General features: G+C 44.0%; 1 protein-coding gene across 1 annotated transcript in view; it reads left to right on the forward strand.

Annotated features, from left to right (window-relative positions):
* The window catches only part of LOC124545826 (serine proteinase stubble), a 742,896-nt gene that overhangs the window by 684,223 nt on the left and 39,857 nt on the right, over positions 1–18,816 (forward strand). The window contains exons 7-8 of the mRNA XM_047124815.1: positions 1,028–1,113; positions 8,648–8,754. Coding sequence (XP_046980771.1) covers positions 1,028–1,113; positions 8,648–8,754 — 193 coding nt within the window. The remainder of the gene's footprint in view (positions 1–1,027; positions 1,114–8,647; positions 8,755–18,816) is intronic.

The raw sequence follows: 18,816 nt of genomic DNA on the forward strand, positions 1-18,816 counted from the left end.
CATAGTGCTCAGAGCCATTTGAACAATTTTTTTTGAACTCTAAAGAGTAATAAGTGGTCACCGAAGTCTTTGCAGACCCTATATTAACATGTAGGGGTTTCTTCCCTCGATATCCGTGGGACTCTACAAGTGAACGCCGAGGCAGCGAAGGACGCTTGGTGAGAGACTTGTCACGGTCACTCAGCTGACTTCTTCCCTCGTCTTAGCTACATTGCATCAGAGCTGCATCTTGTTTTCGTCCTTGGAATGGTCGTAGTAACTGGCTGACAAAGAAAATGAAGCAGCCAGAAGACATGTGTCATTAAGCACCATTCGTCGGAGATTATTCCGGGCGTCAAGGTGTGGGGAGCCATCGGGTATGATTTCAGGTCACGGCTGGTAGCGACTGAGGGAGTTCTGATGGCTCAACGGAACGTCGCGGACATCCTGCGTCGTTATGTGTTTCTTCTTAAGGTGCAGTGGCGTGGTGACGTTTTTCTACAGGAAAATGCTCGTCCTAACATGGCACGTGTCTCCACGAACTGTCTGCATGATGTTGAGGCGCTCCCGTCGCCACCACCGAGGTCCCCAGATCTGCCTCGTTTAGGACCAGTTAGGACTTCAACTCCGTCCCAGTGCCATGGCGTGCAACGTCCCACTAATAAAGAGGACTCATACTACCACGTTTCTTGTAAATATGATTCTATTTTGTAATCACATAACATCAAACAGCCCCTCAATCCATGAAGCTTCTTTCCTCTTCCTCCTCCGCTTTTTCTGTGGTCAAGCGGTTCTAGGCGCTATAGTCCGGAACCGCGCTGCTGCTACGGTCGCAGGTTCGAATCCTGCATCGGTCATGGATGCGTGTGATGTCGTTAGGTTAGTTAGGTTTAAGTAGTTCTAAGTCTAGGGGACTGGCGACCTCAGATGTTAAGTCCCATAGTGCTCAGAGCCATTTGAACTCCCGCTTCTTGGCGCTTCACTCTCTTTGCCAGGCAGTGTGATAATGCTACGCGACCCGTGACCACGTGTTGGCCGTATGTTTCAGAGTGTGGCGTGCCCCCGCTGTTCCCGCGGCCCGAGATGCGCATCGTGGGCGGCAAGAACGCGCCTTTCGGCGGCTGGCCGTGGCAGGTAAGCTAAGCTCTCTTCAGCCGTTTCCTGTAGTTTCCGATTTTGTCGATTGTCTTTATACGGGCAATGTGTTGCCACTTGCATCGTGTTTTCAAACGGAAATCTAGGAAAGGGAAAGGAAGGGATAGATGGGAAATCGTGACGGCTAGCCGCGTCATCAGGAGTGACGTTTGTTTTATCGGACATGTTCAACAAAACAGACACTTCTCAGATATATACATTTCGGAATTACCTTAATCAGCTGTCACCGTTGAATTAACAGCGCCTTCACAACTGCACCGCCCTCAGCCACTGGTTAGAGTCTATTGCACGCTTCAGAAAAGTGAGAGGAAGCACATGCACTATTTATCTGCGAAAATTATACTTCTACAAAACATCTTTATCTGCTTGGAGAATAGCCTTAAACTATTCTACGAGGGCTTGGTGAAGAGTAATGCCGCTGATTTTTTATGTGAACACACTTATTGTGCTGTCGTTGCAACTATAAAAATGCGCGATTTTTATCACCAGACGCGTTTCGTTTTATTGACGTAAAGCGTCATCATTGGTCTGTAATTTAGTTATTTACATCTTGATTCGCTTTAAGATCGAAAAACAGTTCGTTAAGAATATGTTGATAAGTACTTACGGTGATTTTCGCTTCTTTTCTTGCTTGCACACAGTGTGCTGGGAAAAACATAAGAAATGCATAGTGCTGCAGAACAATTAAACTTTAGACCAAAATTGTCAGTGTCTAACGCAGAAAAATATCAACGATGTGCTAGCAGACTGCATTTCCCGGTGTTTGTGCGGAATCGAGCGAAAATCACTGTAACTATAAATCAACATACTCTTAATGAACTGTTTTTCGATCTTAAAGCAAATCAAAATGTAAATAACTTATAACTGGAAGGAGAAACAGCATTGGTCGTAGTTTTTTGTTTTATAATCCCCAAAATCGATTTTCGGTCACTTAGTGACCATCCTCAGTGCTGTAATATACAATTATATCCATTATCTGCTCGTGGTGCACAGAACACTCCATGGAGTCGCCAATCAGTAAATAACTTAATTACAGACCACCGAAGATGCTTTACCTCAATAAATCGAAACGCGTCTGGTGAATAAAACCACTCATTTCTGTAGTTGCAACGACAGAACAAAAATACCCTCAAGAGTTGTCAAGAAACTACTGACATTATGGTCACACAAATGAAGAATTTTATACATTTTTAAATAAAACGATGGTTATTAACATTCTACTTCTTTATTAATAAAAAATTCTCGTGTCTCAATCCGCGTCACGTGGTTAAATGCCCACGAGCTTTCGGCAGACGTCTCCTCTGCCACTGTCAAGTGGTTGACTGTTGTATGAATGCCGCTGCCGTACTTACACAGCCGCGCCGCAGCCAGTGACGTCACTAGTGCCCACTCAGGGCCAACGAGTTATAGTGGCCCTGCAACGAATTTGTGACGTCACCCCAGTCGTCTTGTCCACCATACTTCGTGAACGCTCGGCTCCGTGTAAGGCCTACGGGAAATCAATATTAAGTTGAATAAAGGTCTTAATTTTGTCGTGTGCTACTGAGAACTTCAAAGCATTTGAACACGCGGCTAAGAATTACTAAATTCGTTTGAAATAGTTACTCGCTCCCTGCCGGAGATGGCTGCTGGCACTCGTAAGACCTGCAGTGCCCCATGCTGTGACGTACGCACCCTGGCCCGTCTTTCTCGTGTGTCTAGTGCCCATCCCCACCATATTTGGGAATGTTTTGGTGGCGCGGTCGCCGCGCCTGCTTCAACTTCCCAATCACAGGATCCCAGGCCGTACTCAGCTGCAATACACCGTGTTTACCCGATATTTTGACCTCTATTGCCTCACTTATTACGCTATCTCCGAAGCCGTTGGTCCGTTTGATAACAGAAATACCATCTACTGAAATTAGTGTCCGTTATCAAATACATGCTGCGCTACAGTTGACGTCTCGGGATTGCGTAGGCGGAAACACCTTTCATATTCTATGCGGAGCTGTTCAATAGTGCGGACAGTCCGACCGACATAAAACATCCCACATTCACGCTGTATTTTGTGAATTCCACGTGCTCTGAGGTCTTTAACAGGCTTCACTAGGTGCCGATCTTTGCTGCGGACCTGAAGACAGTGTCGATTTCATGTTTCTTCAGGAGCCGGCTAATCTCCCCTGTTATTAAGCCACGAAATGGTAAAAACGCAATCGTCTTCGTGTCTTCTTCGGAGGCCTTGTGCTTTCGCGGCTTAGATGAAACTCCTTGCGAAATTAATCTGTTGCTGAAAGCCTTTTCCTCGTAAACTTCACGGAAGTGGCTCAGTTCCCTCGGCTGTTTTTTTTTCCCTTTATTGCTCATGTCTATGGATGTCTTTGACTAGACGGCTCCGAGCTGTAGAGTGCAACATGGCCGTGTGTAACTTAACTATGTCGATGCGTGAGAAACAGCGTGCTGTAATCGAGTTTAGATTTCGAAGAGTTTTTCCACACGTGCAGCACCCTCTCCTTCAGTGCGACAATGTCACACCACACACGATCGCTGAGATATCTGCAACAATCCAACGCTTTGGCGTCACTGTCATCAACCATCCTCCATTAAGTCCCGTCCTTCCCCCATTCGATTTTCAGCTGTTTTCAGATGCTAAGCAACATCTTCGAGGACTTTAGTTTGACAGTGATGAAGCGGTACAAACAGAGGTGAGGTTGTGGCTCCAACATTCTACTATAACGGTACCAACAAACTAGTCTCTCGTTGAGAGAATTGTGTTTGTCGCCAGGGTGACGATGTTGAGAGACAAGTAAGTAGACGTGGAGAATAAAGATGTAGAATGATAATTACGTTTGTTTTATTTAAAAATCTTTAAGAGTTTTCGCATAAAAAACTCGGAGACATTACTGTTTAGCACGCCCTGTACATCCATTGGTCACACTCTTTCACTTTCAGTACCGTCATAAAAACATAAAGTTCAGCACAAAACTATACATCATCAGCTTTTTTAAAATGAAGCTTCAGTCATATTTGGAAAGCGTACGTCTATCTTTTTTTTATATATAGTGGACGTCAATTTGACGTTCAGTACGCCTCAACAGGTCGAAACGTACGAAATGACGATATCATAACGTTATTCGGAAAGGTGACAACGTATTTATAGTCTCGGGTAGAGAAAAGTACTTACTATGTAGTTCCTTCTGCAAGAAAATCGACGTTTTGGAGCACCGTCTTTAACGAAGGCGATAGTTTACAACCTATTCTCCAGGGTTCTTTGTCACTTATGATCATTACTAAGTTTAACAGAGAAGAAAGAGAATTTGCCAAAGTCAGAGTGTCACAAAATCATCAGTAAACTCAAATGCAAGGCGTCACAGAAAAGGCGTTACACATTACGGGAAATTTTCTCCTGAAATGTCGATAGTGAATTTTCCCAAATGAGTTACTTAACACGTTGATTCCTATCACGTATTTTTACTTGTGTGGTTGCCTCCCTAGTGGATATTCTCTCGCACCATCCATAAGTGGAAAAGAAGGAAGAAAGGGCTCACGTGAAGAGAGTACCTTATGGTACACTGCTATTTCTATTACCCGCAACGCACCGCTTGCTTGTGGTCCACAGACGTAGATGTAGATATGTGTCATGCTTCCCTGTCTATCACTACAATCGGTATATTATCAAAACTGTCGTCAGATTCCATTGCGCCTTCGTTTCACGCCCAGTTAGAATCAATGTTGACGTGACTGCTTTTGTCTAGTATATCATTCACGGACTGTGCAAATTCTTTATAAAGTGCAATGACTAGAACTGTAACTAGTCTAGCTCCTTTCCCAGTAGGTAAATACCGAATAAATTACATTCCATTCAAAACGTTTACATTCTACTGAAAAGAGCTCGTCTATCACAGTGCGGGTAACACGTCGCCACGATTTCGTATGATTTCTTACCATTTTCATGCAGAAAAGTCACAGTTGTTTTAGATTTTCCAGCAATGCAATTTCTTTTGTTTTGAGGCATTTCCATTAGAGGCGAATGTTTCTTGGCTTCCTCCGATCTGAAAATCTGATAAACCAGCTACTTGTAGGAAACCTTATAGGTTAGCGCGTAATGAGAACTGCTGTCGAAATAGGAATGTCTTACATACACAGCATATTTCCGGAGGTGGAACCTACGTTGGGAGTAACGGAAAATCCTACGAGGAAGGGGGTGAGGGGGTCGAACCACTGAATTGGCCCGCGAAAACCCATACTATAATAACTATCTGGCGTATACTACAATGATCTTGCGAAATTCTGATGATATAAAGTCCGATTAAAATATTAATAAAATTCTGGCGTTATTCCGTATTTTCGAAGAGAGTAATTTCTTGGAAATGGTGATTAGACTATCAGTTACCTGGAAAAGATGGAAACACACGTGAATCATATGATGTCTGCATATAGACACTACAGCCTACAGACAAAAGAAAACCAGCATATATATATTTCACAATAAAGTACATCCTGTATGTAGGCATAAAAGCTATCAGCAATTCGCTACAGCGCTTCCTTGCCACAACCGTAGTATGAACCCACGTTTTGTAACGTTATAAGTTATCCGTAAGTTACAAGGAAATCTGCAAGTTGCAACACATAAATGTTAAAACGTTTTCCTATAGAGGTGTATGGATGTCTTTTTGAAGAATCCTGCTTCAATACGTCTTTTTCTTGAGGTAAAGTCGATCTTCCTCTTAAGCCAGAATTTCTATAAGTTTTTCCATTCCTGTCGTTATATTGGTGTATTTCTTCTTAGTTAATGAGAAAATATTGTTGGTTGATGAGACCTGATTGTTCACCAAATGCAAGACCCATAATAATAGCAGGGTCGTCGTTAGCCGAGTTCGATAACCCCTCAGCGAAGCAGATAACAGAAGCAATTACAACCAATCGGGTAGGACTCATCACGGTTGATTGTCTTGCCTAGGATATAAATGAAGTACCTGAAAGAATAACGCATGAAGCAGAGAAAAACACGGGTGTTTGGCACTGAAAGGTTAGCATGTTTATAGCCATAGGAAGCTCCACGAGTATAAGAAGATATGACTAAGTAGCAGCTGACATATCAGAGGTTTATATTATTGTTCTACGTTATAGCTAGACAGTTCCACATATGGGCGTACTTCCTGAACAGAGCTATCTCAGGGGCTTCTAGGAAGGTGCTCTTCTCGACCACTTTTCAGGCACTTCTGTGAAGCGATCCTTAAATTAGGAATGGACAGCTTCAACATTTTTCTTAGAATATCTGTCAATCATCCGGAGTAAACTGTGCTTTAGGTTAAAGAACAGAGCTATTTCAGCAGTGACACTTGAGCAATCCTGGACATTATAATTAGTGAATCCCGGGTATTAAACACTCCAAATTTAAACTGCAGGAAATAAATCTGGGAGAGTGATCGTCGGAGAAGCTTACTACTGACATTTGCAAAGATCTAGCTCCAAAACTCTCAATACGGGAGTTCGGAATTCCGTACTATACACCATCCATGTTCATTTGCCGAATGGTCGTGGTAATGGTGGCGGCAAGTTTTTCCAGAATAGACAAACGACGTCCATGTATGAGTTGATTCAATCTTGAGAGTAAGTGTGAGGGTGGCAGACTCATGCCCGGACTGTAGGGAGCAGGGCTAAGGTAAGTGCAAGAAGCTTTTTATGGAAAAGAAAAACTATTTTCTTACTACACTACTGGCCATTAAAATTGCTACACCAACAAGAAATGCAGGTGATAAACGGGTATTCATTGGACAAATATATTATACTAGAACTGACATATGATTACATTTTCACGCAATTTGGGTGCATAGATCCTGAGAAATCAGTACCCAGAAAAACCACCTCTGTCCGTAATAACGGCCTTGGTACGCCTGGGCATTGAGTCGAACAGAGGTCGGATGCCGTGTTCAGGTGCAGCTGCCCATGCAGCTTCAACACGATACCACAGTTCATCAAGAGTAGTGACTGGCGCATTGTGACGAGCCAGTTGCTCGGCCACCATTGACCAAACGTTTTCAATTGGTGAGATATCTGGCGAATGCGCAGGCCAGGGCAGCAGTCGAACATTTTCTGCATCCAGAAAGGCCCGTACACGACCTGCAACTGGCGGTCGTGCATTATCCTGCTGAAATGTATGGTTTCGCAGGGATCGAATAAAGGGTAGAGCCACGGGTCGTAACACATCTGAAATGTAACGTCCGCTGTTCAAAGTGCCGTCGATGCGAACAAGAGGTGACCGAGACGTGTAACCAATGGCACCCCGTACCATCTCGCCGAGTGATAGGCCAGTATGGCGATGGCGAATACACGCATCCCATGTGCGTTCACAGCGATGTCGCCAAACACGGATGCGACCATCATCATGCTGTAAACAGAACCTGGATTCATCCGAAAAAATGACTTTTTGCCATTCGTGCACCCAGGTTCGTCGTTGAGTACACCATCGCAGGCGCTCCTGTCTGTGATGCAGCGTCAAGGGTAACCGCAGCCATGGTCTCCGAGCTGATAGTCCATGCTGCTGCAAACGTCGTCGAACTGTTCGTGCAGAGCCGGCCGGGGTGGCCAAGCGGTTAAAGGCGCTACAGTCTGGAACCGCGCGACCGCTGCGGTCGCAGGTTCGAATCCTGCCTCGGGCATGGATGTGTGTGATGTCCTTAGGTTAGTTAGGTTTAAGTAGTTCTAAGTTCTATGGGACTGATGACCATAGAAGTTAAGTCCCATAGTGCTCAGAGCCATTTGAACCATTTGTTCGTGCAGATGGTTGTTGTCTTGCAAACGTCCCCATCTGTTGACTCAGGGATCAAGACGTGGCTGTACGATCCGTTACAGCCAAGCGGATAAGAAGCCTGTCATCTCGACTGCTAGTGATACGAGGCCGTTGCGATCCATTACGGCGTTCCGTATTACCCTCCTGAACCCACCGATTCTATATTCTGCTAACAGTCATTGGATCTCGACCAACGCGAGCAGCAATGTCGCGATACGATAAACCGCAATCGCGATCGGCTACAATCCGACCTTTATCAAAGTCGGAAACGTGATGGTACGCATTTCTCCTCCTTACACGAGGCATCACAACAACGTTTCAGCAGGCAACGCCTGTCAACTGCTGTTCGTGTATGAGAAATCGGTTGGAAACTTAGCTCGTGTCAGCACGTTGTAGGTGTCGCCACCGGCGCCGACCTTGTGTGAATGTTCTGAAACGCTAATCATTTGCATCACAGTATCTTCTTTCTGTCGGTTAAATTTCGCGTCTGTAGCACCTCATCTTCATGGTGTAGCAATTTTAATGGCCAATAGTGTTGTTTTCTTCCAGTCAGCTACGTTAATTGTTTTAATTTATGAGCAATCGATTTTGAAGTAACTACCGCTCCATGTTCAGTCACTTACGCACTGTTGTCGATGTGATATAAACCCTAAATATGTCCTATTAACGTACCGCAGTATCTTCTAGCGTGGTAGCTATGAGCAAATCGTGGTCTCAACTCTTTCATACCGGCCTCTTTCGCAGGTGTCGGTGCGCCGGACGTCGTTCTTCGGCTTCTCGAGTACCCACCGCTGCGGCGGCGCGCTGCTCAACGAGAACTGGATCGCCACCGCTGGCCACTGCGTCGATGAGTGAGTACGCCACTTGGTTTCCTTCAGCTCTGCAATCTTAAAAACCCCGTTCTTCTTTCCCCGGATCTCTGCAGCTTCACAATCGTAACACAGTAAGACACTTCCCCCCCAGATACCAATTACACCCGAGCGACATAAGCATTCTCTAGATCTAGTTTCTCTCACCCAATGTGCTCCCTGACAAAAACCATCATGTCTGACACCAGTGATCCCTAGTGCACGAGTCCCCTGCTTACGGCACAAACTATTTCTGACAGCTTCTGACAAAACGTAAAGGAAACTCGCCACGATTGTTTGGCCCTTCCCCCCTTCTGAGCCGCCCCCCCCCCCCCAAAATCCCTCCGACAAAAAAAGAAAAAGGTAAAATTAACGAATAATGGCAAGGAGATCAATCCATATTGACAGCCAAAAAGAAAGAATCAATAGTTTTTTCTACACATGAGCGCAAGGCCGCTGCGAATTTCTTTTCCTGAGTCGGTTGTTTTATGTTCTAAATAAACAATTTGTCGTGCTCTTTCCATTAGCTCACTTCGCCCCCTTCGACATTTTCAAACTATCATGTAGTAAAACAATATCAAAAGCTTCAGGAACTTCAAGAATAGATAAAATAACACCAGAAATTAACATAAAAAATTTTTGCAAGCCTCTGCTGCTTGTGTCACGGTGAAAAGCAGTTGTCCCGTACCGTCTTAGCTCGCACACATAAGCGGGGAGGAAGCTCCAGCTAATCGTGTCCTTAATAAACGTTTCCATGATCATGGCTGTAACGGGCACAACTCGCGTTACAGCACGTAACTATCTAGCACAGCTCACTTTAAAGACGTAAAACAATTTAAATTGGTATTTCCATCAAATGATGTTACAAATTACTATCACAGACGTGAATTCCGTTAGCAAAATGCGAAAAATGCAACGCTGAACTTGGTTTTCTCCCTGTATCAGCGTATACCGCATTGAAATCCGTTAGTTTCCCTTTTCAAATAAAACTACACACGACATGGTCAACTTCTTAAAATCAAAATAAACTGTACTCCTATACTATAGCAAAATATCTGTTGGAATTGCTCGTTTGTTCCGCAATGTAGGAGTCCACGTCTGTTCGTGATCCAGCAACAGGACAGACAGTCCGACACGCCACACAGAAACGTATCGCATTTACTCAGTCGGGGATTTACTAAATCAACTGTCGCACGTGTGGCAACTTCTACATTGGAGAGACAGGCAGATGATTTAGCAGGAGATTCATGAAACACGTTCTTATTAACTATAGCAACACTTCGTCATTTAAGTCTCACCTGTATAGCATGAGCCTTGTCCCTGAAGACGCTGACGCCGCTCTGCATATATTACATCAAATGGATAGGAGGAAATTTTTGGAAAAGATCGATATTTAATAAATATTTAGAAAATATTTTAAACCAATAGACAGAGTGAAAAATAGACGGTTTTCAGATAATTTTTGTACAACATAGAAACATGCAGCTTTTTCCCTTCTGTTTGGAATGAATTTTCTTACCTAATATTTTATAACACACAATTTTCTCCTTTTTTAATCGACCGTCCTGCCACAAAAAGCATAAGATATAGTTATTATAACTTTTATAATGGACATTCTAGCCACAAACAGTATATGATTCTTAGACATATGAGACGATTCTCATTCGATTCTCAGACGATACTTGTTTCAGTATATTCCTTGTTATTTTCAACACAATTTTAAGAGATCCTAATTTGCAAGATATCACGCAGCAGTTACATGAAATGGTCTCGCTGGTTGTGGGAATATGGCACGCATTCGCTCTTCGAGCTTGCAGAAGACTTGAAAGACACTTTCGGTATACACGTGTATTGAAACGCTCTAGTACGTAATTGAATGATTGCGTTTATTGTATTTTGGCTGGTTCTTTGCCTCCCCCACCCTCTTCCCCCCTTATACGTAGTAAAGTATCTGTGCATTCCTCAGCCTCCCTAACGTTTTAAAACTTCATTTGTCTCTGGTATAACCATGTTGCTTAACGAGATTTTGGGCAAAATTTTTAGATATAGTATAATATGTGATATGTAGTAATGTCTTTTTTTTATATCGCTGACGACGCAGTCGCTCCGGCTGGAGTGGCCGAGCGGTTCTAGGCGCTACAGTCTGGAACTGCGTGACTGCTACGGTCACAGGTTCGAATCCTGCCTCGGGCATGGATGTGTGTGGTGTCCTTGGGTCTGATGACCTCAGATGTTAAGTCCCATAGTGCTCGGAGCGATTTGAACCATTTGACGCAGTCGTGCAGTTAAATTCGCTGACATGTATGCAATTTCACTGTAAGACTTCGACCATGTCATATCTAGTTTTATTTAAAATGTGAAAATAATGGATTGTAAAGCGGTGCACACTGAGACAATGAAAAAACCAGCATAAGGGCTGCATGTTTCTCATTTTGCATGCGACATTCACATCTATGATAGCAACTGTAACGTCAGTTGACGGTAATACCAAGTGAAATTCTTATTGTTACGTTTTTAAAGTAAACTGCGCTAAATAGTGATAGGTTGTGATCGCTACCACCATGATCATAGGAGATATTTATTAAGGATGCCGTTTGATGGATCTTCCTCCTCACAAATGTGTGGAAGATGCCATGTGACCACAGTTTTTCACTGTGACGCATGTAAGGGGTCCGTAGGCCCTTATCATAAGTTTGCACTCGGCACAGGTCGATAGGGCAAACAATCGATAGTGTGTCGTGTTGCGAGAGCAAGAGTAGAGTTGAGTTAGTTCCCAGGTTGCGGGCCGAGCCGTGTGGAGGCCGGTTGATGTAATGCAAGTTTTACCGACAAAGGGAGTGGCCATCGCCGCGGTTTAACCCCTTTGTGTTAGAATAATACGGGAAAGTGAAGAAGTATAATTACGGTAGTTGATCAGTGATATTTCTGTGCCGATATTTTTGGTTTCGCGTCTACCGCGCCGGCATCATTTTGGATTGCAGTGTTGGATTGCAGTGTTGAATTGCAGTGATTGTATTTAGCGTGTGACGATGATGAATAACGAAGAAGCCTGTGCTGAGATTAGCCGTTATTAAATATCTATGACGAAGGCAGTGGCTGTCTCCTTCTCTTTGTGTTTTTTGAGACGAATATAGGTTCTTGATTAGTGAAGCTGTGTTGGTGTTCTTCTTGTTACCAGACATTTCATTATTACAGCGTTTGAGAAGAACAAACTGGGAAGTAACAACTCCGTAGCAGTCAATTCCGATTGCCAGCCCCATTAGGTACACGGTCACATTAATTAACAATTATTTGAGCTGCTATCAGATCCCGATCGAGCGGGATACATAAATCGGACTTGTTACACACAAATAGCGGAGGAGTGTATAAATATTAGGTACATTTTTATTTTATTCTTTCTGTTCTTCAAGCTGCTTTAATCTGTGATACTGTTTTATCACCAGGTAGCTTAAAAGTAGCCAAGGGGGTGAAATTAGCTAATAACAAAAGCATGAAGTAAAATAAAAACATCCTACACTTGGAAATGACTTCAATCGAGAAATAAAAAATCGTAAGGGGCTGTTGGCTAGAAGACACAGACCCTGTCGAAACGTTTTCTTTCTCTGCGCACAAAGGCCCCTTTCATCACGGTGTGTGACAGTCGTGTGTTAACTATATCTTTTCCGTGTAGGTTGCTGCAATGCGCTTGTGTGTAGTGTGATGTAATGTGTCATGTTTGTGTTGCTCGATGATGAGAGAAGGGAGAGGGTGCATCTCGATGCCGTCACATAGTCTACTCCTTTCGAATAGTGCCGAGCTTAACGTCCCTATCCGATGGGCAGGTCAACGTCAACTGGGTCTATGTGTCACCAGTAAGAGATTTGTAATTTAATCAAGGACACTGGTACAAAATCTGGTGGCCAGTAACTTCAGCCTACCACATTTCCTTCATCTGATGGCCAAACACTGGCGGTGGAAGTTTTTCTCACCTCCATAATTCGAACCGTCTACTCTCGAGTCGAGCTCCGCTGCACAGATTCGTGTTACCGACCTCGCTACAGAAAGGGGTCACTGGTAGACCGATATATCTGTGAAAGGTGTCGTGTCCGGCCCAGTCGTCTATTATAGGGTGCCTAGGAGGCTGTTTTCTCTGCTAGCTAGACAACAATTCAAGCAAATCATATTAATGGAGCTTATTGTAGTAAATTGAACTGACAACCTTAACTTTGCCTTTTTTACAAAGAGACATCGCAAACAATTGGTGATATGCAAACAATCGATTTCCATGCAAGCAATTAACAGAGATCACAAGTCACGGCTAAATCGTTTGGATCATGGCCTGTCCTCTAGTGCAGCTCTTCTACTGCCCATCTTCTAGTAAAACTACAGCTAGTTTTTTTTTCCTTTATTGTCATTTTGATACCTTATACAGGTAGGCCGGCAGCGGCAACACTACGCCGCTCTTCGGGCACAGAAAATCCAAGTAGGACATAAGAAGACATAGAAAAACAAACAAAACGGCGGATAAAAAGCAGTAGACACACAAAGTAAAATACAGGGAGCCGTCCACAGGCACAGTGAAATAAAAAAACGTTCAGCACTAGCGCACGAACATAGACGACAGAAATGACACATGGGAACGATGGAGCACAAATGACGAAACACTGAATCGCTATCACGAAGGCTCACATAAACACTGGCGACGATCTCCGGCGCGCGAATGTTTACTTTCGTGTACAAGTCCCGAGGACCTGCCAAAGGGGAAAAGGTGGGGGAGGAGGGAGAGGGGAGGGTGGTGATGCCATTTGCATAGGAGTGGGGAGGGGGAGGAAAGAAGGTTGGGGCGGTAGTGGAAGCCCGGGGGGAGAGGAGGGAGGGAGGGAGGAAGAGAGGAGAGAAGGGAGAGAGGGTGCCCTTGGGAAAAACACAGGGGGTGGAAGGAGAGGATCAAAGGTGGTAGGAGGGGTAGATGGAGGGGATGAGGGCATCATCAGGGAGGGGGAGTTGGCGGAAGCCGCCTTGGGCAAGGGTATGGAGAGTGGAGAGATGGAGAGCCGGTGGGATGTGGAAGTACAGGCTCAGCAGCGGACGGGGGTGGGAAAGGATGGGAGAGACAAGAGGGTGAGGGGGATCAAGTTTGCAGGAGGTATAGATGATACTACAGCTAGCGCGGAGGGGCTCTTATATTCTCTTCGTATAGGGGATGCTCCTGTCGTGGTGCCATCCTAGTCAGTTAACTATTGGCCTAGTCAGTTAACTATTGGCTGACGTCATCTCACTGCCTTCTCTGTTGTTACGTTCAGGCCGACGTGCCGGCAGTTGATGTTACGCCGGAACAGAAGGTGCTTACTCCTTGCTGAAATTCATTAATGTGACAGATTTCTAACCAAAAGTAGTCTTACGATCAGACGTTACACCATGCAGTGCTTCGTTGGCGCTACTTACAGTGACAGTTCTGCCTCGCGCGTAGACTGCCGTGGGCAGAAGAGCAGGCCATGAGAGGAAAGGTTCACCTCTCTTATGCATTGCAGACGCGGTATACACTGCCTGACAAAGATAGTGAAGCACCCAGAAGACATGATGGATTGTCAATGTAATTTTGCTCATGTACGTACAGACCATCGGCGGGTATGTAAATGATTATAGGTAGATCGACCACCAGATTACATCAGCGCTGTTCGTGTTCACCGTTGTTACCAGGCCTAGTACGGTATATAGGAAGCCTGAACACCATCAGATACCGAGGGTTCACTGCGAAGAAATCTTTTCTGTAGGAACCAACATGGCTTCTACAAACAACGATGGTGCGAAACCCAGCTCGCTCAGTTCTTCCACGAAACACAAAATGCAGTAGATACAGACGCCAAGGTAGTTGCCGTGTTGCTTGATTTGCGGAAGACATTCGATATAGTTTCGCACTGCCGTCTAATAAAGAAAATGCCAGCATACAGAACATTAGACCAACTGTATGATTGGATTGAACAGTTTCTGGCAAACAGAACACAGCACGTCACTCTGAATGGAGAGAATTCTTCAGACGTAAAAGTAACTTCGAGCGTGTCCCAGAGGAGTGTTCTACGACAATTAATTTTCACAGTATATGTAAATAGCCTAGCAGATAACGTCGAAAGTTCCATAAGGTTTTTCGTTGATGATGCTGTTGTAAACGAAAAGTCGTGACAGTAGAAGATTGTAGCGACATGCATGAAGACCTGCAGAGTATCGACGCTTGGTGCAGGGATCAGTATTGAATCGCAACATAAATATAACGTGTTACAAGTACATAGACAGAAAGTCCCTTTGCTGTATGATTACACAACTGCAGAACAATTACTGGAAGCAGTTCCTCCCATAAGATATATAGAAGTATGCTTTCGGACGATTTGAAGCGGAACGACAACATAAAATTAATCGCGAGTAATATAGATGCCAGACTGAGATTAATTAGAAGAATGCCCAGGAAACGAGTCCATCGACAAAGCAGTAGCTTAAAAACATTCGTTCGACCAATATTTGAATACTGCTCGTCAGTATGGGACCCATACCGAACAGGACTGATAGAGCAGATAGAGAAGATCCAAGGAAGAGCAGCGCGTTTCGTTATCGGTTCATTTAGAAAGCACAAAAGCGTCACAGAGATGATGAACCAACTGCAGTGGCAGACACTGCAAGACGGGCGTTCTGCGTCACGGAGTGGTTTACTGTTACAGTTCAGGGAGCGTACATTCCTACAACAGTCAACAAGTATATTGCTTCCTCCTACGCATGTACCTCGAAAAGGCCATGAAGATAAAATTAGAGAGATTCGAGCTCACACGGATACTCACCAACAATTGTTTCTCCCACGAACTATTCGGTAGTAGAACAGGAAATTGGGAAGTGACAGTGATACACAAAGCACCCTCCACCACACATCGCAAGGTGGCTTGCAGAGTATAAATGTAGATGGACAGAGAGAGGCTGCGTACTCGTGAGACACTGTGATATCATCAAATGACTAAGTCTGAAAGGGGTTTCATTTGGCCGGCTAGTCAAATGGTGAAGTATCCAGATTTGGTGGGGGGGGGGGGGGGGGGGGGCACTCGGATTTGACACTAGCCCGATATGGAACTGCAAGGGAAAGTGAGTACAGACATATTCGTCGTCCCGGTGCTGGCCGACCACCGTGTGACCGTCCCAAGTGAGGGAAGTCGTGTTGTGCACCAATGACATTGTAACCCTTTCACAACAAGTAATTATTTATCATACGATATTATGGCCTTTTTTTTGGTCATCAGTCTACTGACTGGTTTGATGCGGCCCGCCACGAATTCCTTTCCTGTGCTAACCTCTTCATCTCAGAGTAGCACTTGCAACCTACGTCCTCAATTATTTGCTTGACGTATTCCTCTACAGTTTTTGCCCTCTAAGCTCCCTCTAGTACCATGGAAGTCATTCCCTCATGTCTTAGCAGATGTCCTATCATCCTGTCCCTTCTCCTTATCAGTGTTTTCCACATATTCCTTTCCTCTCCGATTCTGCGTAGAACCTCCTCATTCCTTACCTTATCAGTCCACCTAATTTTCAACATTCGTCTATAGCCCCACGTCTCAAATGCTTCAATTCTCTTCTGTTCCGGTTTTCCCACAGTCCATGTTCCACTAACATACAATGCTGTACTCCAGACGTACATCCTCAGAAATTTCTTCCTCAAATTAAGGCCGGTATTTGATATTAGTAGACTTCTCTTGGCCAGAAATGCCTTTTTTGCCATAGCGAGTGTGCTTTTGATGTCCTCCTTGCTCCGTCCGTCATTGGTTACTTTACTGCCTAGGTAGCAGAATTCCTTAACTTCATTGACTTCGTGACCATCAATCCTGATGTTAAGTTTCTCGCTGTTCTCATTTCTACTACTTCTCATTACCTTCGTCTTTCTCCGATTTACTCTCAAACCATACTGTGTACTCATAGACTGTTCATTCCGCTCAGCAGATCATTTAATTCTTCTTCACTTTCACTCAGGATAGCAATGTCATCAGCGAATCGTATCATTGATATCCTTTCACCTTTTATTTTAATTCCACTCCTGAACCTTTCTTTTATTTCCATCATTGCTTCCTCGATGTACAGATTGAAGAGTAGGGGTGAAAGGCTACAGCCTTGTCTTACACCCTTCTTAATACGAGCACTTCGTTCTTGATCGTCCACTCTTATTATTCCCTCTTGGTTGTTGTACATATTGTATATGACCCGTCTCTCCCTATAGCTTACCCCTACTTTTTTCAGAATCTCGAACAGCTTGCACCATTTTATATTGTCGAACGCTTTTTCCAGGTCGACAAATTCTATGAAAGTGTCCTGATTTTTCTTTAGCCTTGCTTCCATTATTTGCCGTAACGTCAGAATTGCCTCTCTCGTCCCTTTACTTTTCCTAAAGCCAAACTGATCGTCACGTAGCGCATTCTCAATTTTCTTTTCCATTCTTCTGTATATTATTCTTGTAAGCAGCTTCGATGCATGAGCTGTTAAGCTGATTGTGCGATAATTCTCGCACTTGTCAGCTCTTGCCGTCTTCGGAATTGTGTGGATGATGCTTTTCCGAAAGTCAGATGGTATGTCGCCAGACTCATATATTCTACACACCAACGTGAATAGTCGTTTTGTTGCCACTTCCCCCAATGATTCTAGAAATTCTGATGGAATGTTATCTATCCCTTCTGCCTTATTTGACCGTAAGTCCTCCAAAGCTCTTTTAAAATCCGATTCGAATACTGGATCCCCTATCTCTTCTAAATCGACTCTTGTTTCTTCTCCTATTACATCAGACAAATCTTCACCCTCATGGAGGCTTTCAATGTATTCTTTCCACCTATCTGCTCTCTCCTCTGCATTTAACAGTGGAATTCCCGTTGCACTCTTAATGTTACCACCGTTGCTCTTAATGTCACCAAAGGTTGTTTTGACTTTCCTGTATGCTGAGTCTGTCCTTCCGACAATCATATCTTTTTCGATGTCTTCACATTTTTCCTGCAGCCATTTCGTCTTAGCTTCCCTGCACTTCCTATTTATTTCATTCCTCAGCGACTTGTATTTCTGTATTCCTGATTTTCCCGGAACATGTTTGTACTTCCTCCTTTCATCAATCAACTGAAGTATTTCTTCTGTTATCCATGGTTTCTTCGCAGCTACCTTCTTTGTACCTATGTTTTCCTTCCCAACTTCTGTGATGGCCCTTTTTAGAGATGTCGATTCCTCTTAAATTGTACTGCCTACTGCGCTATTCCTTATTGCTGTATCTATAGCGTTAGAGAACTTCAAACGTATCTCGTCATTCCTTAGTACTTCCGTATCCCACTTCTTTGCGTATTGATTCTTCCTGACTAATGTCTTGAACTTCAGCCTACTCTTCATCACTACTATATTGTGATCTGAGTCTTATATCTGTTCCTGGGTACGCCTTACAATCCAGTATCTGATTTCGGAATCTCTGTCTGGCCATGACGTAATCTAATTGAAATCTTCCCGTATCTCCCGGCCTTTTCCAAGTATACCTCCTCCTCTTGTGATTCTTGAACAGGGTATTCGCTATTACTAGCTGAAACTTGTTACAGAACTCAATTAGTCTTTCTCCTCTTTCATTCCTTGTCCCAAGCCCATATTCTCCTGTAACCTTTTCTTCTATTCCTTCCCCTACAACTGCATTCCAGTCGCCCATGACTATTAGATTTTCGTCCCCCTTTACATACTGCATTACCCTTTCAGTATCCTCATACACTTTCTCTATCTGTTCATCTTCAGCTTGCGACGTCGGCATGTATACCTGAACTATCGTTGTCGGTGTTGGTCTGCTGTCGATTCTGATTAGAACAACCTGGTCACTGAACTGTTCACAGTAACACACCCTCTGCCCTACCTTCATATTCGTAACGAATCCTACACCTGTTATACCATTTTCTGCTGCTGTTGATATTACCCGATACTCATCTGACCAGAAATCCTTGTCTTCCTTCCACTTCACTTCACTGATCCCTACTATATCTAGATTGAGCCTTTGCATTTCCCTTTTCAGATTTTCTAGTTTCCCTACCACGTTCAAGCTTCTGACAT

The sequence above is a fragment of the Schistocerca americana genome, chromosome 1 (genome assembly GCF_021461395.2).
Source record: "Schistocerca americana isolate TAMUIC-IGC-003095 chromosome 1, iqSchAmer2.1, whole genome shotgun sequence".
Classification (NCBI taxonomy): domain Eukaryota; kingdom Metazoa; phylum Arthropoda; class Insecta; order Orthoptera; family Acrididae; genus Schistocerca; species Schistocerca americana.